This window comes from Arctopsyche grandis, chromosome 13 (assembly GCF_051622035.1).
Source record: "Arctopsyche grandis isolate Sample6627 chromosome 13, ASM5162203v2, whole genome shotgun sequence".
In the NCBI taxonomy this organism is placed as follows: domain Eukaryota; kingdom Metazoa; phylum Arthropoda; class Insecta; order Trichoptera; family Hydropsychidae; genus Arctopsyche; species Arctopsyche grandis.
Window position 1 is genome coordinate 13,821,841 of NC_135367.1, and position 24,734 is coordinate 13,846,574.

Below are 24,734 nucleotides of genomic sequence, written 5' to 3' on the forward strand. Positions count from 1 at the left end.
AATACTATTGGCATCGCGAAGAGTAGCCAATCACAGGATGGAGCGGGTCGACCAAGCCTCTCTTCCAACCTAGCGGTCTCCGCCCTGTCGAGGGTTTTCACTTTTAGCCACATTTAAGTTCATCCCAAAAAATATCACTGGGAGACTATACGAGTAAACTTACAGTAATAATATTTTGCATAAAATTCATCCAACTCACAAAAAATAAAACTGCGACGAAATGTTTGACCAACGCTGTTGTTATGATGCGTACGCACCAAGCCAACAAACGGCCCACAGGCCAACTTTTAAAACCAGTAGCGTACAAAATATCGAAATAAAAATTAAATTTAAAAATTGAAATTAAATATCAAAATTAAAACTATTATTATTATATTAAAATTAAATTCAAGTATCAAAATAAAATTATAATCATTATATTAAAATTAAAATAAAATATTGAAAGTTAAAACAGAACATGCACAATTTAAATAAATTTTCGAGATTGACCTTAAATTAGATCATCAACAATCACATACAGGTAATCCTCAACTAAAGAAGTTTTGACTTACGAAGATACGCACTAAGATCGAAAAAAAAATCAAAGAATTATTATTTTTACTTCCCCATAAAGCACAGCTACTGAGAATATATCATGTATTAGTATGGGTGATCCAACGATTTTTGCTAACCCGGGGTGTTGTCGGTCACATCAAACGGATCTTTTTATTCTTCAATTGTTTCTCTCGTCTAAATAAATCAAGTAATTAAATCATTTCAGAGGTAAAATTTATCGGATAATGTGTGATTATTAATTTTATTTCGACGAAAGAAAAAAAAACCCTTTGACAAATCACCGACAACCGACACCGCGTTTTTTTATGAATTGTTTTTTTTTATCGATCATCGACGTCGAAATACAGAAACATATTGTGACGACTTTAAAAAATTATATCAAGATATTTTTTCACTCGTACGCAGAGAAATTATAATATTTCTCTGGTTTTAAATGCGTATCGTCGCCATTCAAAACATTGTTGTAATTCAAAACATCAACAATGATCTAGTTTTAGCTCAATCTCGCTCTTTAGCTTAATTTTGATATTTAATTTCAATTTTTTAATTTAATTTTTATTTCAAAATTTTGTACGCTACTGGTTTTATCCTGCTGATTAAAAAAGTTGGCCCAAAATCGTCGTTGGTTTAGTCCGTAAGCACCATTAATCAAAACGCACCGCCCTCACATTTGTTACATTTAACCAACGTAAAGAACAGGCATTATAGTTCTTAAATAGTAAAATGAATAGGAATAAAATTTATTTTGTATTGCTTAAATCTATCACATATCGGATTATGAATATACATAAATGAGTAAATTATCACATTTCTACGCACTGTTATTGAATAAATAATAGTGCGTGGTGGCGAAAAGGCAATGACGCGTGCGATAGCCATCGCTGGGCCGCATTGGCGAATAGTGGATGGCGAATGGCGAATGGCGAGTGGTGGCGTTGAGCGGTGAGTGGCGACTATTCGGTGACGAGTGCTGGTTGGCGATCGACGATTGGCATCTGGCGTCGAGCATCGAGCATCGAGCATCGAGCATCGAGGATAGCGGTAGAGAAACAGAGAGTAATCGAAGAGCGCGAGGATGGCGGTGTTGGCAGCCGCGCAGCTCCTCGACGAGCTGATGGGCCGCAACCGGAACACCAACCCCAACGAGAAGACGCAGAAGCTCAATTGGGAGGATCCGCAGGTGAGTTCCACCACCACCTACACCAACACCAACACCAACACGTTCCCTTCATGTCATCGCGCGTTTGGGAAACGTGTCCACTTCCGATCTGTCAAATTCCCCATTTTGCGATCTTAGCGCTATTTTATACGACCATTTATCGATCACCGTCTTTCATCTAACATACATTCGTATTTATCAATGCCGTGGAAATCCGATTTATTTTCACGTACATTTTCGATTCATGTATATCACTCGATATTAATTAAATGTAGATATTTTTCAAAAATAAACAAAAGAGTAGCATTCATTTTTTCATATAAATTTGTATCAATATGGATTTAACAAAATAACCTACAAAAAATAATTGGAAACATGTGAAAAAAAAAGCTATACGAAAGAAAAATTTCTCAACATATTGAAAGAATGATTATACATATAGTGTGTTTAGATAGAGAAAATATAATATGTGCTTATTTTTAGCCAAATTGACTATGTTTATTTGTTTGATCAATATTTCCTAATCTATCTATATATGTTCTAAAACCAAAATTAATTTTTTCCAGTATTGTAAATACTACATGGTGAAGTTTTGTCCACACGATTTGTTCGTGAATACGAGAGCCGATCTGGGTAGTTGTCCGAGGATTCACGACGATGAAGTAAAGCAATTATATATGAAGGCTGAAATCAGTTACAAAAAGACCTACTATCAGGACGAGTTTCTGAGGTTTTGTCAAAATATGATCGGCGACGTTGAAAGTAATGTTTCAATTTAATTTGTTGATTAGATTTTATTTAAGTTTATTATTCTATCATTGATTTTGTTGTATAGGAAAAATTCAAAAGGGAAAGCAACGTCTGGAACTAATGAATACCAAGTCTGAAAGCGGCGTTATATCGGGGCCTCAATCTGAACGAAATCAAGAACAGATCAAACTTCTCACTGAAAAAATCGCAAAGTTGGTCGAGGAAGCAGAGCAAGCCGGAATTCGAGGTGACGTTGATCAAGCGCAAGGCTTGATGAAGCTGTGCGATCAGTTAAAAGACGAGAAAGAACAATTGCAGAAACAGAATGAGAATAGGTATATATTTAAAAAATATGTCTGTATATTGCTTTATTGTTTGCAGGATATTAATTTTTGCTTTAATTTTTATTTCAGTCATTGGACAGTTACAGCAGAATTAGCCGCTGCCCAAGAAAAGCAAATGGAAGTTTGCACCGTGTGTGGTGCTTTCCTCATTGTCGGAGACGCTCAGCAACGGATTGACGATCACTTGATGGGAAAACAACATGTTGGGTTAGTAAATTGTACTTTTTTTTTTCATACAATTAAATTAAATTGATTGGATTGTTTTATAAGTTGTTTAAATGGTTTTTTTTTTTTTAGGTATCTTCGATTGAGGGAGGCATTCGATGAAATAACAGAGGAAAGAGAAAAACATAGGATAGAGAAAGAAAAACGCCGTAATGAAGAGAGGGATAGAGCCAGAGGCGCGTATGGAAAGGATAGGGAACGTGATAGGGATCGGGATAGGGATCGTGACCGGGAACGCGATCGAGACAGGGATCGTAGAAGCAGTCGTAGCGACAAGGACCGTAGCGACGTAGGTCGCAATGAAAAGGATAGAGGCGAAAAGGAACCTCGTGAGAAAGAACCTCGAGAGAAAGAACCTCGAGAGAAAGAACCTCGAGAGAAAGAACCTCGTGAGAAAGAACCTCGGGAAAAGGAACCTCGCGAAAGAGAGCGCAATGATAAAGATCGGGGGGACAAAGACCGCGGTGACAGAGATCATGCCGAAAGAGACAAAGAACGGGAACGAGATCGAGGTGAACGAGAGAAAGACAAGGACAGAAACAATCGAAGCCATAGGTATGTCGGATATAAAATAAAAGAGCGACTTATCTTATCGAGATGGAACTTTTTACTTAAAATTTTTTATTTCCAACAATTTAGACCCAGTCGAGATGAAAAACGGAGTAGCAGGTCCCGCGAAAGTCGCGACACGGAAAAAAAGCATCGGAACGATCGAGACAAAGGTAGGACGGTATTGATGTTGTATATAATTTGCGTATATTTTTTTGTTGTGAATATTTTGTCTGATTAAGTTTGATTGGATTGATTGAAGCCGGAGGTGGACGCGAGAGGTCGAGAGACCGCGAGGGACGTCGGAGACGTAGTCGCTCGCGCGGCCGCTAATCTCTTCACGGGGGCGCCTTCAGTTTTCGCCGTCACTAAGGAGCCCTGTGAGGTATCACACAATAAAATATCTTGTTCAGGTAAGTGTCAACATCGCTCCGAATTTCCTTTTGAACAGGGCAATTCACAACGACCAAAACTTGTAGTCCTAAGTGTGTGTGTGGTGTAACACCGTATATGTACTGTCGACGTCCGCTCTCTCTCTCTCTCTCACGAAGATATGCTTAGACGTGTAATAGGAATTTGGCAGACGGCGCAATGAGAGGTTGATCTGACCGTGTGCAGGCTTTATCGTGTACAGATTTTGGTTTTGAAAGAGAGAAATTTAAAACGTTTTTTTCCTTTAGGGTGTAACACACTTGCAGGTTAGTGATACTATATCCATCAATAAAATTATATGCCTGTCATGTATAGGAGATATTTATTGTATGTTTTTTTAGAATATTGAAATGATTACCGACCCCCCGCCCCGCCCCCCGCCTCGCCCCTTTTCTTTCAAAAAGTATTAATTTTATTCATTAATTACGGGCGAGTGTTGAATACATTTTTGAATGTGTCTGTCTGTCTATTCAATCTTTACAGTAAGAGCATTGCAATCGATTGAACGTGCATTACAATGTTTTTACGGTTTCTTTTCTATATTAGAAGCGGAATTGTTGGGAAAGCACGGTGAATTATTGTTTTCTGTTTATGTTTGAAGATGTAATTTAAAAATTTATCTCTTGTTTTTATTTTTTTTCTAAATATTTATAATGGTTTTATCAGTCGTGTGTGATAGCATCCGAAATTAGTTTATATATTTGCCAGTTTGTTGCTGTCATATAATCTGTACGCACTTCAGGAACATAATGTGTTGAACTTCAATGGTTTATTGTGTGGTGCTGCTTATCCTGCTTCACTTTTTTGACATGATTTTGAGGTATTTATTTCATTCAAGGAAATATAAGATTAAAACTGCGAAATGTGTTCTATTTTTCTTTTTTTCTGTTTTTTTTTTTATTTTTATTTGTTTCCTCTTTGGACCTTTTTGGACAGCCGCCTGCGAAGCCGCTCACATATTTATCGGAGGCTGTATATATGTTTTTTTTTTAAATTGTTATTAAATTTTTTTATATAGAATAATTGATACGTCAAGTAAAATTTTATATGCATATATATTTAAATTGACATTGCCTCATGAGAACACAAATGAATATTTTTAAACTCGAGGCTGTGGTCAATTATGACGTCTGGTTGATGATTTTATATTATTATTATTGTTAAATGTACGATTGTCTTGAATTTTATTTATTTTTTAATGCTGATCTGGCGACCTTTGGTGTGGCAATTATTGACTATACCTGTTGTTTGGTGGACCTTTGCAGTTGACATAATCCAGGTGAGCCTACCTTGATTAACCCTCATCCCAGTTCGTTGGCGATCATCGCGAGGGAGACGAGTCCGACGCTGGCTGCTTTTGAGGTATACTATAATATATAGAAGATTTGTTCATTGGAAAAAAAAACGGCAAATTCACGACCGCAACGCAGCACTCGCCGCTCGTCTGGCTAAATCTACAACCAACCACTACCCTCAGCGGATTATCAAAGGTGATCGCTTGATGAAAATAAAATTACATTGTGTGTAATCTTTCAGTGTTATCGACTTTTCCTTTGTTTTTTTATTTTTTGGGAAAAATTATTACGTTCATTCGTCAACTCCTCGTATGACTTCCTTTCTCGTAAGTCTTATATTCGTTAAGTGTGTATTGAAGCAATATTTTCTGTCATAAGCGCTTTTTTAGGTAAATTAGAATTAGTGTTTTACGATGATTGTGGTGACGATGGGCGTTATAGTTTTTCTTTATTTTTTATTAATATTAATATGAGGGGGGCCACTAAAATATCATTTTAGTTTTTTTTCTTTATAATTCGATGTTTCATGTTATTCAAATATGTTGAAAAGACATGGAGCATTTTTTTTTTTGTCAGTTTTGTGTTCAAATTAGACTCGTTTTAATTCCTTTAGATTATAAGGATTTTACCAAATGTAATTTTTTTCAACGAAAGATATTTAATTGTAAATAATAATAAAAAGATACTCCATGTCCATCTTAAAATTAGTGTCAATTTTTTTTTGTAGTTATATTCAGTTTTTTTACAAAATAAATACTGTGTGGAAGTAAAAATCTTCATGTAAAGGTATTTATGTGATTAAATATTTTTATTTTGTTGACAAAAATCAATTGTGATGTTGATTAAGTGTCTAAATTGTAAAATTGAGCTAACTAGTGAAACATAAAAAAAAAAAAAATGCATTTCTTGAAATTTCATTTGTCCCAAATTGTGGAATGATTTAACATGCACTTTCGTATTCATCCCAATTTTTGTTGATTTCATTATTGGACATTTTATTGTGAAACCTAGCCATAATATCTATCCATTTATTCCAATTTTTCTAACTGTAAGTAAAATGTAGAAAAATTTAAAATGATAAATAAATATGTTCGATCTAATCCACGTCTTTTTTTTCATAATATTTTTTATTTAATATATATATGTCATCATCAACCAATCTAGTGTTATTCTTAACATTACTGAATAATAATAGACATTGTCTGTACTGGTTTTAAGACTTACATTTTCAGAAGTCAATAAGAACAAAATTTATATACATACATATTAGTATTATAAATAAACATTGTGATATTATGATAGCAAAGCAATGTTACAATTTCACAGAATATACAAGTATATAAATTTATATGTATATATATATATATATATATATATATATATATATATATATATATATATATATATATATATATATATATATATATGTATATATATATATATATATATATATATATATATATATATATATATATATATATATATATATATATATATATATATATATATATATATATATATATATATATATATATATATATATATATATATATATATATATATATATATATATATATATATATATATATATATATATATATATATATATATATATATATATATATATATATATATATATATATATATATATGTATATGTATATATATATATATATATATATATATATATATATATATATATATATATATATATATATATATATATATATATATATATATATATATATATATATATATATATATATACATATATATATACATATATATGTTAAGGTGAATGTGATGAATTGATTATTATTGATAATAACCGGTTAATGTGAGATTAATCAGGTTGGGAAGGGATAAGTTGGTTTAGGTTATATTTATTAATAATAACGGGATTTATTACATTGACCGTAACATTTATATATTATACATATGTGTATCAAGTTTTATACATGAAGGTATGAAGAAACAATTTAATAGGCCATAAATATAATAATAAATTTAACAGCAGTGTTTGGAGCTACATAAGTTCAATCTGAGATTTATTAAACACGATAGTAATAATCTGGGGGAGGGATTATTGTTAAAAAGTGAAGTTAATCTATACAACAAAATATTATGTACTCTTCTAATCTTTACAAGTATATAATTTTTATTTAGAGAATAAAGTTTTTTTTTTTTTCAAAAGGAAAGGCACAGATTGGGAATATTTTACATGAGAGGATGAATTATTAAAACTAGTTATTGACACTTTTTATTCATGCAAGTCTTAAATCTTTTTTAACCAGTTGTGTGAAATCAAACGTCGTTTCAAATCGAATCGAAAGAAAGTCTTTAATTCCCTAAAAGCATATTGTCTCTTTCGCAGCATTCATTTTTACATAATTTCAAATATAACATTTTATTTCATTTATTATTAATTTTTTATGAAAGTGTAGAGTAAAATGGCACAGGAGATAAGAGTAATAAAATAGTTTTTTTTTAAAGTAACTAAGTTATTACACAATTTTTAACATACATTTTTATCATATCACAGATTTACAAGAATATAATTTTCCAGATATCCAAAAATATACGAAGAGAGAATACTAAACTGATTTATTTTACATCACCGGTGGTCATCTATCAATTTTCATCAGTTCTATATTAAAATCAAAATTTAAATACATTGAAAGTTATAGTACATGATTCTATATATGTATGTATGTATGTACGTATGACTGGCATTTTACCAAAATTAGTTTTTGTTTTCAAAGGTAGTCGAAGAAGGCGACTTTTATAGAGATTGTCATTCAATTTTGCTCCCTACAAGATGGGTTATAAAGTATTTTATAAACAAATTAAATATTGAATTAGTTCAAATACATTTCTAACAATATTTAAACTTTCAAATCCTCGCAAGTTATAAGTTATTAATCAAATAAAACCAATGCTTTAATCAAATCTTGGTCTTGGCTATCGGCGTTCGTATAAAATAAATATATTCTGTGAATGTTTGTATGTGTGTGTGTACATTTTTTAAAAACAATTTTATGTGTTATAGCAATGTATTGAATAAAAAAAACAATATATATATAGGAAGAATCAAATAATATAAGGCGTCAACTTCGATGATTAGAAACCTAATTACAGTCGAGAGAAAGACTCACAGCCAATTTATATAATTAAAAAGAATTTATGTAATCGCTGAGGTATTGAAAGGGGATTTTCATCTGAATTGAAAATAAATTTTGACAGCCTAACCATCGTTGACTTGGGAGGTCATAGAACTGCCCACGCCGCTTGGTGAGAATGATTCTGCTATCAACACAACACAAGATAAGTTAAGGGAGAATATACTGTGGGAGATCCTATGACCTCCCAAGCCCTTTCTTGACCGGGAACCTTTTGGAAACAACTGATGTAAATTCAAATAGATGTATGTATGTACTGAGAATATGAGAACAATGAAATGAAATTGAAACAATATTTCCCGTTAGTAGATATATTCCTAGTATATTAATATTCCACTTACCGTCGCATATACACAAATAAAATACAAAAGTAATATGAAAAATTTGGAAAATTATCAATTCCATTCTGACATTTTATTTTTTTTATGATATTTTCAACAATCTAAAAGTGGAAGAAGCTATTATTAATCAATTGCCCTAAAACTTTTTGATTGATTAAATAATGTTTCATTTACGTTTCCCCAAACTGTGTCATATAGATTTTAAAAATGCATAAATAAGGTAATAGGAAAGACAATGTGAAAAACTTTGGCTTTTATTGAAAAACCTCTTCCCAGTTCCAGAAATACGTCTGAACCCCAAAGATTGAAAAGAGTTTGGGAAACGTTTTGTTATACGACGGAACATCTTTTGAAAATCTAAAACAGTTTTTGTAACAGACGAAAAGAAACAGTAGTAATATTTATAACTGTATTACAAAAATAAATCTCAAAATTGTAAAATATACATACATACATATACCATTTATTTAATACAAACAACACGCTCACATACATACAAACGTTACACAAAGACCTGTATGTATGCGTATATGTAATAGAATAAATATTTATATATGTATATATAATATATATGCATATACTTAATTAATTATCGTATTGATTATATTGCTTATATAACAGTTTATTTTTCAATATTTTAATAACATTTTTTTTTGTTCCTAATAGGTTGAAGTCTTTTTAAGTTTAATCTTCATTTGTTTTATTTTATATATATATTTTTTGAACTAACAACAAACTAAAAATTCAAATACATTTATACACATTCATTTAACCGTATTATTTTATGTAATAGTATATATGTATGTATATGTATGTGTGGATTTGTTAATTTTCTCTCAAGATATAATTACTCTCACTTAGTGTTCTCAAATAAGCACTTTCGAATGTTTCACAAAATTTTTTTTATATCAAAATTATAATTCTTACGAAAGAAATTGCACCATGATTCATTTTTTTATACTTATGTACAACACGGCAGTTTGTATCACTTTTGTTTTCGTTTAATTGTGCGTAGCTCAATGTCTCACATTTGTGAATTAACAACAACGAGGCCGACTGTTATTGTATTATTATAACATTTAATGATATATCAGGGGAATTGTCGACATTAATAATAATAATAATCCTTTTCGTCAAACAAACATCAATACCGCTATGTTCTAAACAAAATTCTAATGAGGCATTTGAACCGGCAAACTTGTTATTCCATACTAAGAAACTGTTAAGAGTGTAATGGACTAAAACTATATATTACTACAATATTCTATGTATATATAGTGCAATAGGGCTAGTCTATCCATCCCTTATAGATTTTTAGCATATACAATGTTTGCCAATTTAAACATCCCTTACGCCAAACTGGAAACAGTACGTTCTATGAACATTTTTCATTGATAATATTCCAAATTTAAACTTAAAGCTCATATAAAATCGAGCTTCAGCTTTGAACTTTGAATATTATACTAATATATAAATACACCGTTGCTATGATCTAAACAAAATCCTAAGTAAAACTGGAAACGTAGTACTTTCTAGGAATACTATTTAATCTAAACATTTTGTATCGTACGAATCGAAACGAATTTTTTTATCGCGTCGCAGTCGGCCTGTATCGGACTAAGACGGGCTCGGTTCGCCCTTTCGTTCGGCTCCAGCTCCGTCTTTATCTTCGCAAACTACTATCAAACAGTCCAGATCGTCTCCGTCGTTGATGCTGTTCGTTTTGTCGACGATAGCTGTCGAAGTGCTGTTGTTCGTATTGCCTTGCTCTTCACTCGTTTCCTCGTAAGACTCGGAACTGCGTTGACCAAGAAGAAACTCACCGGATTCACCACTGGTGCTGAAGTTAGCCGAGGACATCCTGTCGGCGCTCAAATGCCTGTCGTTCTTCAACCTTGAAGGTTCTTCGTTCTTCGGCGACTGGCAACTTTCAATCAAGACTTGCGTGGTACTATGCGGCATCGAAGCAAACAAGTTATCCGGTTTCATCATATCTATCTTGCGCCTTTCAGCTATAACTTTCCTTATACTTTCCTCTTCTGTCATTTCCGGGTTGCTGAATTCACTCTCGGTCACGGCTACAATACTCGGAGTGGAAATTTGAGATATGGAGCAGTTATCCTTCAAGCTGATGGTTGATGGTGATGTCTCTGTTGATGATTGGATTTGAATATCCGTCGTATTTTGCATTGAAGATTTGTTCAATTGTGCTGGTTTATACTCCATAGGCATGTCTACTCGTAAAAACGATGAATTAGTCTTGGCTTGAGGATCGAATGAAGTTGTCGGTAGTAATAAACTTGACTCTTCCAAGCCGTCATCAACGGCAGTTTGTTTAAACAGATGTTTAGTACTGCCATACATTTTATGAGCTGGTCTGCCACTCTTAGGCACGTTTAAAAAGCTAGTCGTCGGTGGTGCGATGATTTTGACTTCATTTTCCTGTTCGGGCTTAAGCAGACAAGTATTTTCACACGTCGAGCTTCCGTTCTTATACTTTCTTTTGTACAATGAACCGTCTCGTTTAATTGAAGTAGGCGCTTCGTTTACTTCACTTTGAACTTTAATTTGTTGTAAATCTTTTTCTACTTCGGGTATTACGCATATCCTTTCGCCACACTTTTCATCGTCCTCGTCGATATAGCATGGCTCTTCTTCATACAGTACATGAGTAGCCGAATTGTTCTTATCGGGCATCGTCTCCGATGTGACCGAGTCCATTCGTTTCCTCAATCGTCTATTGTACGATTCTGTCGAGGATTCCCTTGTAAGATGGCTTCTCCGATTATGATACGATTCTGTGGAGGAATCGCGCGTCAGCAAACGTTTGATCTGGTACGAGTCCATCGAATGGTCTCTGGAGAGTCGTCGCCTGCTGTGATACGATTCTGTTGAGGTTTCGTGCGATAGGAATCCTCTCGGATGGTCAAGAGATCGTGCAATCAGAGCTGCTGTAAGCCGGGGAGCGTGTAGTGTTTGTCGACGTGTTCCGTGGTATTGTATGCGTCGCAGTGCATTGCGTGAAGTGAGCGGACTTCCACCATACAGTTGAAGGGAATTTCGTCCGCTGGGTGCTGAATAGATGAAGTCAGAGGGAAGAGAATTTACCTGAAATCATAAATATAAATATTAATTAATTATACAGGTCTATCAATATCATAATATGTATTCATTATTCAATAAATTTTCACCGGTTGAGTAAGTGAAATTATATTTATACTAATAATCAAAAAATATAACATCATTGGAAATACAGTTTGATCTTATGGGTCTACCTCGTTCCACCAACTTGCTATATCTCAGGACTCGTTTTCCCAACATTTTAGATGTATTTCGTTGTTGAGTTTGTACATACATACACAAAACACATATACGAAAATGTTTAACATAACCATTAAAAAAATATAGTAAGAATTTATTTTTAAACGTTTTTTTTAATATTTTAAAGGTGTGTTAAAAACTTAAAAATCTATGAATGATCACAATATGTCACGTACATTAAATACATATATTACATACATGTATACAAAAAACATTTTTGTTTACAATATACATACTCCTGTTCAAACAGACGAAAAGTTGAGAAAACGAGTCTCGAGATATTGCAAGTAGATATTGGTAGAGCGAAGCGCACCGATAACATACATACATACATATGGAATTTAATTTTCTAGCTTAGAATGTATGAATGATTAGGTTGGCATGTTTCATTTGAAGAATGGTTAAGTTTTCATCTTGTAACATGTAATGCGGCGAATCATTAGTTTGTTGTGGCGCTCCATTAAATAAGCAATGCTGTAAACTGTTCAACGAGTCTCATTTTACCCTACCACGTGTTATGTTAACGACAATTGATGAAACTTTCTTTTAATTTTCGTTAAATAAACTCTCCGTATCTATACTTGCCTCGTTGGCTCGGTACTAATCATAGTAATCATTCCAGATACATTTTCCAATATCTCTACTATGTTACGACTTATCTCAACTTTTAATTCAATATTTATTAAATGCAAATTAATTATTTTAAATAGAATTATTAATTTTCAAGGTTTTGGTTTCATTACATAGCATGTAGCTGTAATAAACATAAAATTATTAATCTTATTTAAATTGATGAAAAATTATATTCAAATATAAAAACGAAGAGTTCGTTTAACGAGAATTGGTGAAACCAGGCCCATCGCTCCTGAAAACTTGAACCTACATGCATATAGTGTATACTCACTTTCTTCAAAGGTACGATCGGTCTATTCACAGCGGCATCCATTTCAAGAGCGAGACAAAGTGCTTGATCCTCTTGATCATCTTGTTCTCTTTCCATTTCCCTCTCAAGTTCTACTTCCATATCCATCTCATCCTCCATCTGCTTGTGCGACTCTTCCAAATGTTTCATAAGCACCTTTAAAATGACAAATCACATGTTAAATAACAACTCTTCATACATATATAAACATATAGAATAGATACTGTACGTACTGCTACGACAACATTGACTAAAACAAACTGTGCCATTAAAACAAATATAACAAAAAATATCGGTGCAATCACAGTGGACACACAACAGTTTTTGACGCAGTCTACGGTTGAGTCACATTCTTCGCGAAGTGTGTCCTTCATGATGCCGTTCCAATTGTCTCCGGTGGCCACGCGGAACAGTGTCAAAAAAGCCATGCCGAAATTTGCAAAGTGAGCGTGCTCTCCCAAGCCTAAAAAACGGCATCAATAAAACAAAAAAATTTTATACAATTTCAACTAACACATTTCAAAATAGCGTCCCCAACGGTTTTTGAACTATCGTCTAGTTTTAAAAGTTTTAAACGTAAAACGTTCTGAAATGTGTCGGCCGATCTGGTGTCATCTTATGTTTAAAACACATAATTCAAATCAAATACCTTGACAGGGCACTTCATCAGAGCATTCCAAACGTCCAAACAATTCCACACCGAGAGCGGCAAAGATGAAAAACAATAGAAAAAACAACAATCCCAAATTTCCAACTTGAGGCAAAGCTTGCATAACAGTGTCGAGTAGAGCTCGTATGCCTTTGGCCATTTTCAACAACTTCAATACTCTAGCTATACGTAACACTCTCATAACCCGCATGATTGTTGGATTTATCGGTATTATATTTGTTTGCAACTCTTCAAGGACTATTCCGACTATTGACAACTTCACGATGATAACGTCTAGCTGATTCCATTTGTCTTTTAGGTAAATTTTGAATCCTAGAGCGACCAGTTTCATGATAGCTTCTAAGATGAAGACGGCTGTGAAGAAGTAATTGAATATTTTCAAAGCGTATTCTAAAGCTGCCGGCATTCTGTAGTATTCTATAGCCATTGTGACTACGTTCAATCCAATGACTCCAGCAATCGCCAAGTCAAAATATTTGGAAGTCACTACGTTGTGGACGAAAAGTCTCCCTTGGGAGTAGTTGGAGTAGTACGGTGGTTCATGCATTTCTGGAACATATAGAACACATTTTAGTATTTGTATTGAAGTTAAGCTCGGTTTATTTGGTAAGATATGAAAACGATCGAATAAAATTTTTACAAAAATATTGTAATATACTGTCAATGTTCGTGTTCGGAATCGTTTTTCAGTCACACAATGTAATTTTTGATATACATATATAGTATATACATACATATGTATATATTATATACTAAATTATATTTTCGATATCAAAATATGTATGTATATACTCAAAACCTTTGTTTTGTTAGATTGGAAAATACAAATGAACATATTCGTTATTGAATGGTTTAAAAACACAATATTTAAACTAACTTCTTCTCTTCTTTTCCATTTGTAAAGCTCGTTTTGCAGCTCGTCTAACTCTTTCCTCTTTCTCTTGTTCCTCTCTACATCTATGAAAATTTTCAACGACCACTCCAACGAACATGTTCAACACAAAAAATCCAACCAACAGAATAAATGCTATGAAATATAACAAACGCCACTCCGAATAGTTGACTATCGGCTGAAAATGATAATAAGTTTTGTATTAAAATACACAAATTACATTAAAATTTTCGAAATAATATATATTACCTGTTGATCCACTCCCACAGCATCCAAACCTGTATACATAATGTTAACCCAACCGTCACGCGAGCTCAAAACAAACAGAGACATAAGAGCTTTGCCAAGGTCGTCAAAGTTGTATTTCCTATTTATCCAAACGTTACTTTCATTTGCTAAACAGTCTGTTTTATTTTTAACACCCTTAATATTTTCTCCTTCGCAATAGAAAAAAGCCCCTTTGAACAACTGAAAATAATAATTACAATCAAAATTTTTATATAAAACAAACATTACAAGTAAAAACAAATCTAATACCTGAACTCCAAGTATGCCAAAGATGATGAAAAATGTACAACATATAAGCACAATATTTCCAATGGGACGGAGTGAAGACAGCAAAGTTTGTACTACTAGTTTTAAGCCTGGAGCTCTATTTATAACTCTAAGAGGTCGTAAAGATCTTAATAACCTAAACACCTGTAATGTAAATTGATGTTATAAAACCAAATGTCATATTTTTTTGTAGTAATAAACTAACACATACCCTTAAAATTCCAAATATTCTCGGACTAGATTCCGATAGCAACGACATGAGTAAATCTATAATTGAAATTATCACTAGAGACCCATCCATTATGTTCCAACCAGATGTGAAATACGCATCGGGACCATAAAACATTCCTGTCGCCACTACCTATAATTTGTTTTAAAAATTAGTAATATTGAAATTGAAAAAATATAAGTAGTATAAAAATGGTAAAATACCTTAACAAACATTTCCAAAGCAAATACTCCAGTAAACACATAATTTGCTGTCGCTAAAAAAGCTCTTTCGGTACTCGTCGGAGGTATGTTCGGTCTTTCCATAGCAAGTGTTATGCAGTTTAGTGCAATAAATAATAGAATGACATTGTCGAACCATTTCCTTTCCACTATCCAACAACATAGTTTGCGAAATCTGAAATAATCATGATATTTACATTTAGATATATATACATAATAGATCTATCATATTGAGGAATAATTTTGGCAGAATCTAACCTATTACTTTCAGGAAACAAATACAACGAGAATTCTTCTCTTTCTTTCAAGCACCCTTTGGGTTCTAATATTCGGAATATTTTTATTAATTTAGTATTACCGACATCAGCGTTCGGTTTAATATGAACTAACGTGCCGTGATTATTTGTCGAAGAATTGATATCGTCTCTTATTTGCTTGATGCTCGGCAGGGGACTTGAACTATTATTCTCTTGTTTGTCGAACGGGGCTAGATTCGATATTATTATATTGGAAGATTTGGGATTTGAAACTATGTGAATTTGAGGTTGGCTCTGCAACGATTGCACTTTTGTCTCGTTGAAGTGTTTATCATTGTTGTGATCAATAGTTGATGTTTGGTAACCTGCCATAAAAGAATATCATTCAAATTATAAACATCACAGAAGTCTTATAAAAATAATGTCCAGTTGTTATATTATGAACCTGCTAATAAATCAGGTGTTAGCGATAGCCTGTGATGAGCAATTCTCTTCGATATGTTGTGTTGGTTGATGTATTGTAGGTTTGTTGGAATGTTTGATTTTATCATGGTCGACTGTGGTTGGGTCGTCGTTTGCCCACTCCACGAAATCTGCACGTTTTAGATTTATTAGGAAGATATTTTTTGATATTATAATATTGTATATTGATTATGTACCTGTGGAGTTGTTGTGCATATTGAAGTTTTGATTTTGACTGAATTTTGTGGGGAAACTCCTTTGAAGCTGTTTTGTGGAGACAGTCCTTTGGCCGACCTATTATTCGGAGCGTCTCCGTGGGTGTTGTTCTGTATTCTGTTTGTAGATTGTAAAAGTGAGTCGTTTTTACGTAGATTTGATTGCAATGTTCCTGTGCCTGGAAAGTCAATTAGTTTGGGTTTAATATAAGTAATACAACAATTTATTACATTATATAAATATACATATATGAGACTTGTTTTAAAACACATATATAAAACCGAAACGGCGCCTGTAATTGGTTTCTGATTGGCTGGATTAGTCAAAGACGTCTGTGATTGGTCGGTAGTTTCAGCAATGAAATCAGATAAATTTGCAAACTCTGGTAGGAAACGATTGCCCTGATGTTACATATATTCAAGGTCTTGCCAGCAGCACCGCTGGGGTTCGAACCCGTGACCCCCCCAGTTGTTAGCATTATAAGTTAACCACTGAGCCATGTTACTGGTTGTCATTTATAAATATAACTAGTGGTTTTAGCCGAGTTCGCTCGGTATTTGTAATATAAACAGCTTAAACATGACTAAGCTGATAGTAAGCATTCACTTTTTTTTTTATTAAATTAAAAAAAATAAATTCAACGATATATCAATATCATCGTCATAGAAATTTTGATTTGTTTTCGATGTTTTTTCGACCCAAAGCTTACATACTTACATACAAAGTCTCTTTCGAAATTATATATTAAATAGATGGGTACTTACTGTTTGAGTGGTCTCTGCCATTGTTGAGAATGATGACAGCGTCTGAATCTGAACCGCTTCTGTTCTTCGTAGTGGAGTTTTTCTTCCGTAAACTAGGCCTAGTTAGCTTCCAACTGTATCCTCTCTGTATTTTACATTTACTATCGTTTTGCGATTGACTGTCATCGGCGTTCACAAGTTGATTCTTCTCGTTCAATAGACTTGATTTGTCGCAGGTGTTTATCATAGTGTTATTGGTTGGTACTAGGATTTCTTTTTGCAGAGAGCTTTTGGACATTTGTATATTTTTTTCGTATTGAGTCGGCGAATAATTCGTTATGAGATCGAGTTTTTCGGCTGAAAACGACAATGGAGGTTTAGGTATGGACAGGCGGTCCTGCCCGTTTCCTGCTTTCGCTTCCAGTGAGTTTTGTTTGTCTTTATCGGGTTTTGTGGAGGTTTTCACGTTTTTGGCTCGACTCGCTGAATGAAGTGTCAGGGAGAAGTTGTTCGGTGGTCTCAGTAAGCCCGGAATGCTTGTTGACTGAAACACAATATATAATATTTAATTATTTATATTATGTATTTTCTATTTAACTTTCAAGCTGTCAATTGTTTGGCTTATAAACAAATAAAAAAATACATACATAGTATCATATTTATGACATACATACATACATATGTAGTCTTAAACTATGAATGCTAACATTAAATTAAAATTAAATCTAATGTGGACGTGTAGAAGGATTTACGAGATCGGAGTGAAAGACGCAGTAGTGTGGTAGTTTATTATTCTTGATCCGTCGGCCTGCTAACTCCGAATGACGCACGAACCAAAACCACCTAATATTTATACCCATCGGGTACTCTTCGCACAGAGAGATCATTGGTTGATGAGTCGCGAGACCTTATTGGTTGTTGTATACGGCTCGTTCACACGTTGAGGCCTTTTTGGCGCGAATGCTAGATCAGGTTATCAGTGCTAGTAAACCGTTGGTCGACGAGTGCCAGTTTAAAGAAGTTGAAATTATGTTTTTTAAATACAATATGGATATTGAATACTGTTTATACTATGGGGGCGAAAATAATGAAATAACGGTGTGATGTAACAATGCACGCTATTTAATATAACGGTTGGGAAGGAAGTAAAGTGGTAGCCACCAACATGCTCGAATGGTCTCAACTCGCAGTGTGGCGATCCAAATTCGACAATTCCAATGATTTTTAACCTTATTTGTCTTGGTTATTTTGAAAACTTCTGGACTTGAATCTTTAAGAGTGTCTGGTATTATGAACTGCTTTAAAGCATGAAGACGTAACAGAAAATACAAATTGACATCTTATTTGGTTGGCAGTTACATTTCTAACTCAAATAAAATATTGTTTTTACAGGGTGTAGTTGGTTCAGAGCTATGTATTTTGCAGTCACTACTTTTATAATATATGATAATACTTACTGAACTTCTATCAATGGAATCCAGACTGTCCAACAACGAAGAGTGTGACAGGGTATAATTATAATTGAATTCCCTATAAGACGACCCTGGTTCCAAAGTGGTATTAGGTGAATCTTGTGGAGTAGCAGCTGTTGTTGTGATGGTGGGTAGTTGGACAACGGTGGCTGATACACCGTTTTGGAGCATCTTCGATTCTTTTTGGATGTTGCACTTGGTCTCTTCGGTGCATTCGAGAGCACATGAGGACTGGTCGTGTTTCTTATGGTGCTTAGAGGACTTCTTGTCCGAACAGGAAGTCTCGCAATGATGACGCTTTCTCTGCTGCATTTTCTCGCGGTGTCCATTCGAGTCTTTTATCTTACGCACGTCGTCGGCTGATCTCCATTGATTTTTTATTTCATGCTGAAATCGGTCAAACGTTCCAAGTTTGATAAAATTTGGTGCTTTCGGATCGAATGAATACAATCGAACTTTTTATTACCTGCGTAAAACTATCACTGGATTCAGATATTGATCGAGATTCATCGTATGGAAAATCGTTGTTGTCTGAAAAGCACTCGGCTGATAGTTTAGACTTGGCCAATTCTCTCTGTTCTCGTTCACGCCTTTCGTTTCTCTGGAAATCAAATTTGAAATGTCGATAAGCACATGATTTTTAAATCCAAATTTTAAATCAATCATTACAATTGACACTTCCTGTAGAGCAAAACTTAAGCCCGATCTACATATACGCAGCCAGAAGTTTGTCAGAGACACTTAACTAAACCGCTGGTTACGAGTAGACAAGGCTTAATAAGCGTGATGTCACTTTTAGAGTGCAGTTATTGAATTAGTACATATATAAAGGTCTATTTATACAGGGCCGTGAAGTGCCCGTGGGACTTCGCATTGGGATAACACTGCACGGTCATGTATCTATAAATAGACCTTTAACTTACATGTCGTGACGTCATAGTTTTGTTGCCAGGTTTTAAAGAAGTTGTGGCTTTAATGCATTCGAAAGATTTAATTATTGTATTTTTTTTTAGAATAATTCTGTGGCCTAGTGCTAAAAAGGGTAAATTAAAAATTTCTAGATTTTATATTTATAAAACTTTTCAAATATTTCAATTAGTAAAATTTTGATCAAACAATTTGTTAAAATAAATTTTTCGTTTGAAGTGTTCACTCAAATGTCTATAAACATTTCAAACGTGCTTATAAATTTTGTATAACTTAAAATGACTAGTTGCGCTATGTTTGCTTTTGTAACTACATATTATGTGCAAATGTTACAGTCCAAGTGTACATTTTATTGGTTTATGAACATACTAGTTTGTTCATACACGAACTAATCTAGCCAGTTTTAGTGTACACAAAATAAAAAAAAATGACAAATGAACTAGTTTGTTCATTCAGAAACTATTAGTCATACATATTATAAGTTTAAGTATTCTCAATCGTTTGTCCCATACTGTATGTAACAATCGTATGTATGTATGTATGCTTACCCTGGGTTGCAATATTTTTAAAATGAGTGGAAACGGGAATTATAAGAACGTTGTAATATGGTTTCCATAGGATTTCCCTTTTAAATACTTAGCGCTTTGACATCTCAAAAGTTTTGATAGCTAAGTTTCATGCGACACCTGGTGAGTCTAGCCGAAGATAGCTTTTGACTGTTAGCGCTAAAAACTTAAACCGTTAATAGTTCGTGTATGATCAAACTAGTATGTCCATAAACATTTGGACTGTAACAATGTATTATATTTTTAAATTTTTAAAACCAAGCCACAGATTATTTAGTAATAATTAAACTTACTTCTGAACTAAAACCTTCAACTAAAATAGCAACTAGCAGATTGAACAGCACATAATTTCCAAACGTCATCAACGCAACGAAATACAGGGCAGCCCAATGACTAGTCTTTTCCATTCCGTTGAACAAAACAACGTTCCAATCCTCCTGTGTGAGAATCTGAAAACGATTTTAGAACCGATGATTTTTTTTTTTCAAATTATTATTATAATAATTAATTCATTTCAACTAACATTGTATTTTATTATGAATAATATTTATAGATAAATCCATTTAATTATTTTATTTTGTGCTATTTTAAAACATTTAAACATTTATAATAATCATTATGATAATAAAAAAAAAACAAAATATATAAAAATCAAATAATAAACATTTAATACACACATATGTAATAAATATATTTATATTATTGAGTGTCAGTGTTAATATTGTAAAGTCAGTGCTTGTTAGTATAGTGTTGAGTTAGTATCGATTGGAATTCTTGCAGATGTCTATAAATATATATATTTTGAATAAACTACGGGGGCGTACGTAATAATTAAATAATAATAAATAAAAAAAACCCAAAAACATACACTAAAACTAAGCACTCATTGAAAATGTTTGCATGTGGTTTTACAAATATAATGTTTAAACCATAATATAATAAATCAGAATGGGGGGGAGGGTAATTAATATCTACACAATGTTTAAAACTTAAAAAAATGAATATAATACCACAAGCTTGCTTCAAAATTAAACTATCTACATAATATGCTTACGAAAAACTATAGTTGCAGATTTTTTTGTTGAACTTTGTTGGTTAACCCTTTCACCAGTTGATATATATATATTTTTTTATATTGAGATAAATGAACGAGCGAGGGGAAGGATTCGAAAAAAATGATGATTTGCTGAAAAAACAGAAAGCTTTTCAAGCATCAAGGCTGGTCGCATACTGAATAATTAAGACGATAAATAAACAATTTTGATATTAAAATAAGCAGGATTTAAAAATTTCGGTTTAGTTACAGACAAGGGCGTCATTTGGGAGGGGGGGGGGGGGGGGCTGAGGCGGGCAACTGCCCCCCCCCCTAGATTTGAACGGGACTATCCACGTTGTTCAATGTATTATTATGAATTTGAATTAAAATACTAAACCATCAAAAATAGAATATTAAAATTATTTAGAACAGAAAAAAAAACTCCCAAATATATTTTCTTTTGTTGTTTGTTTTGCTTTGAAAGATATTTGTAAAACTCGTTTATCCTACGAAGCAAATTGTTGAATAGGATTGCCTTTCCATTACTGAAAAAGTGATTAAAAAAAATAGTTAAAATTAATATATGTACACTTTATTTTAATATAATACACCCCCCCCCCTGGAAAGTCATTCCTTACTGGTCAAAAATTTTGCCATCCCCTGGGAAAAGCTGAAAAGACGCCCCTGGTTACAGAAACACAAAAAATTGACATATGCACGAATTGTCAACAACAATTTCAACCGTTTAATTGTTCAATACGCTTTGAATAAAATACTACGTCTAACATACATACATATGTATGTATGTATTAATATATACCTTTTTTAGTTTTGAAATTTAAATATGTAGATAGATTAATTATCAGACTGGGAATATGTGGTTTTCGAACAAGACCAAACTATGAACTTGATAGTAGTATTTTAACTCATTTTAGCCGGACGGAATGTTGAAAACTCTCCAAGAACGAGCAGCACAGTGCCAATATATTAATATATGTAAGTGAAAGGGTTAAAAACATCACCATGCCCAAAATATGTACAATATATAAAACAAGCGTGCATTTTTCATAAAGAGCGTGCGCTTTTTTTTGTTGTTTTAATTAATATAATATTTTTTAACGTGTGTATATTGGATGTGTCCGTACCTGGAACACGGTGACCGTCGCCCATAGGATATTATTGAAGTGCTTTCTGTCGCACTCGCAGCGTGGATGCTGCGACACTATTTCAGGGCAAGTACACTCCCTCTCGTTGCCGTAATCGTCGACAAACTTGCAAAACTTACCGCCGAACAGGTACATGCCGAGGATGCTGTTGTCGTCAATGAAGATGTTGATGTTGTCGCGGCAAGGCAATGGCAAGGCAGCAACGGCGGGATCGGCGCGTGTTTGTGTAACGTGTATAGTGAACAGCATGAGAACATACGGTGGCATATTGAAAGGGGGGTTTAGGGTGATAAGGAAGACGATGATTTGGGTTAGGAGGCATATACATTACTGGAAATGTCCAAATATTCTGTTGGGCTATTAGGGATAGCGTACCAAAAATTGGTGTCAGCAGTGGGATGCGTTTTTGATTCCAATATACCAACTAAAGATGAACACAGACATATTGCGAGAATTGATTAATGCAGCTTAAGCTTACGAGATGTTCAAGACTCTCATTGTAGAGCATTCTTTGAATCGGAACTATGACGATTTCAACTGTGATTAAAAACGAACTGTAAATTGAGTCGAAATAGAATCGAGTTGCTAAAATAATATATTTTTTAAATTACGATTCTGACCTCCAATGACAGTTTTCAAATCAAAAAATGATTAGGTATAAATCATTAATATTTAAGTACATATATATCATTATTTTGAGGTAAAATATATAATGTGACTTTTTCATTGTTTTGGACATTTCCAGTGGTCTCATTTGTATACATATATAAATTGACAATGTGTGTTTATTATTTTACGAGTTTTTTTTTGGTTGCTAGAGCACCTCTTATTTGAATATTGTCAATTTTCATATAGGTATATACAAAATCAGTATAGTTTATTTAATGTCATTAAATTCTAGTGTGTGAATATTGTTTAATTTATGTCTATCGAACGAAAATGGTTCATTTCAATTTTTATGTCAAGAGAAAAATATTCTTACGCAATAAAATTAAATCATAAAAAGTAAGAATCACCATTTGCGTCGATATTGAATCGTTACATATTATAGAAATGTTAAAATATCAAAAATTGAAATGAATGTTCAAGTATACGAAATTTACTACTAAATATATGTATGTACATATGTAGTATACTCAAACTATTCACACAAACTTTTCGTATAACATAATATATTTTGAAATGTGATTTATTATTACTGTGATCCGTCACTATATCACAGTAATAAATTCAATATAAAAACTATAATTTTCCTGTCGGATTGTACGAACATAAAATATTCGTTGTAAAAATGTCCCTTTTGCATTGTTTTTAGTAATAATCGTGCAATGTTTCTGAACTTTTCATGCACATATGTATCGAATCATATACCGATATGCACTTTCTATTCATATTAATAATTTTGATTCGACTAGGTAATTGTGCAAGCTATCGTGCTGATTATATATAATACTTTGGTTTGGGTTCTATTTGGGTGTTATTTTGTGATTTTGTTTTCGTCCAAATTAATTAAAATTAAATAAAAATACGTACGGTCATTTTAACACATTTTAAACAAATAAAAAATCCCAAGTTGGTCTTTTTATACGCATGAAAAGACATTGCTCTGAAGATGAACCGTCTTAATGTTACATTTCGAACCAAATGTCGTTTCTTAAAATACGTTTCGTAGCAATTAACGAATTTTCACCTTTTTTAGTTGAAAATTGAATACAAATAAATTTTAAATAAAATAATAAGACCGAAAATAATTGGACATGCGCACAAAAATAATTAAACAACAAATTATATGACGAAGAAGACAAAAAAAAAAAATTCAGAAAAATCTTTAGTGATAGCAAAAGGCAAGAACATATTCAATCGTAGAGTCTCATTTATTTATTGCTATTCTTTTGAAAGGATGCAAATGCTAATAGTCATTTTTTGTAGCAAAAAAGCACATTCCGTCTTCTTTGAAACAGCCCAATATTGTTTTATTTATTTAAAAAATGCTTTATTTTTTAAATCAAAATTTTTGGTAGCAAGTATGGAAAGATTAAGCCAACTTGTAAAATTAATTGAGATGAAAATTGCTCATGCTTTCTGATGCCTTTTTTTTTTAAGAAATCGAAGGTTTTGGAAAAAATAATAGTTTTATTATCGTTAAAAAAGTGTCAGACGTGTAAACGATGCTGTTGCATAGTAAAATGAATATATTTTTATTATAAAAAATGTGTTTGCGAAGCATTCTTAATAAAAAAAACGACTGATT

The 24,734-nt window shown here is 32.8% G+C and overlaps 2 protein-coding genes across 4 annotated transcripts in view; one reads left to right on the top strand and one right to left on the bottom strand.

Moving 5' to 3' along the window:
• Positions 1-1,392: 1,392 nt before the first annotated feature.
• Positions 1,393-6,408, top strand: LOC143921202 (luc7-like protein 3). 3 transcript variants are annotated; one of them, XM_077444393.1, is made up of 9 exons: positions 1,393-1,735; positions 2,281-2,476; positions 2,550-2,799; positions 2,878-3,015; positions 3,106-3,588; positions 3,673-3,755; positions 3,845-3,995; positions 4,723-4,834; positions 5,280-6,408. In XM_077444393.1, the coding sequence occupies exons 1-7, from the start codon at positions 1,631-1,633 to the stop codon at positions 3,913-3,915; spliced, it is 1,326 nt and encodes a 441-aa protein (XP_077300519.1). In that variant the 5' UTR covers positions 1,393-1,630; the 3' UTR covers positions 3,916-3,995; positions 4,723-4,834; positions 5,280-6,408. The 3 variants fall into 3 exon arrangements, with proteins under 3 accessions (XP_077300519.1, XP_077300520.1, XP_077300518.1); XM_077444394.1 differs by lacking the exon at positions 4,723-4,834 and having other exon boundaries at positions 3,106-3,314; positions 3,396-3,588; XM_077444392.1 differs by lacking the exon at positions 4,723-4,834.
• A 3,078-nt stretch (positions 6,409-9,486) lies between these two features.
• Positions 9,487-24,734, bottom strand: part of LOC143921200 (voltage-dependent T-type calcium channel subunit alpha-1G-like) — a 182,652-nt gene continuing 167,404 nt past the window's right edge. Inside the window, exons 18-33 of the mRNA XM_077444390.1 lie at positions 20,575-20,730; positions 19,255-19,389; positions 18,774-19,175; positions 17,338-17,860; positions 16,555-16,751; positions 16,341-16,488; positions 15,897-16,260; positions 15,621-15,813; positions 15,400-15,549; positions 15,171-15,332; positions 14,883-15,101; positions 14,619-14,811; positions 13,721-14,290; positions 13,305-13,534; positions 13,054-13,227; positions 9,487-11,936 (exon numbers count right to left, since the gene is read on the bottom strand). Coding sequence (XP_077300516.1) covers positions 10,446-11,936; positions 13,054-13,227; positions 13,305-13,534; positions 13,721-14,290; positions 14,619-14,811; positions 14,883-15,101; positions 15,171-15,332; positions 15,400-15,549; positions 15,621-15,813; positions 15,897-16,260; positions 16,341-16,488; positions 16,555-16,751; positions 17,338-17,860; positions 18,774-19,175; positions 19,255-19,389; positions 20,575-20,730 — 5,307 coding nt within the window. The 3' untranslated portion in view covers positions 9,487-10,445. The remainder of the gene's footprint in view (positions 11,937-13,053; positions 13,228-13,304; positions 13,535-13,720; positions 14,291-14,618; positions 14,812-14,882; positions 15,102-15,170; positions 15,333-15,399; positions 15,550-15,620; positions 15,814-15,896; positions 16,261-16,340; positions 16,489-16,554; positions 16,752-17,337; positions 17,861-18,773; positions 19,176-19,254; positions 19,390-20,574; positions 20,731-24,734) is intronic.

Excerpts from the sequence above, each read along its gene's own strand:
- LOC143921202 (XM_077444393.1), top strand. The coding sequence starts at position 1,631 with ATGGCGGTGTTGGCAGCCGCGCAGCTCCTCGACGAGCTGATGGGCCGC. Across the intron at positions 2,800-2,877 it reads CAGAAACAGAATGAGAATAG|TCATTGGACAGTTACAGCAG; the intron begins GTATATATTTAA and ends TTTTTATTTCAG. Across the intron at positions 3,589-3,672 it reads AGAAACAATCGAAGCCATAG|ACCCAGTCGAGATGAAAAAC; the intron begins GTATGTCGGATA and ends CCAACAATTTAG.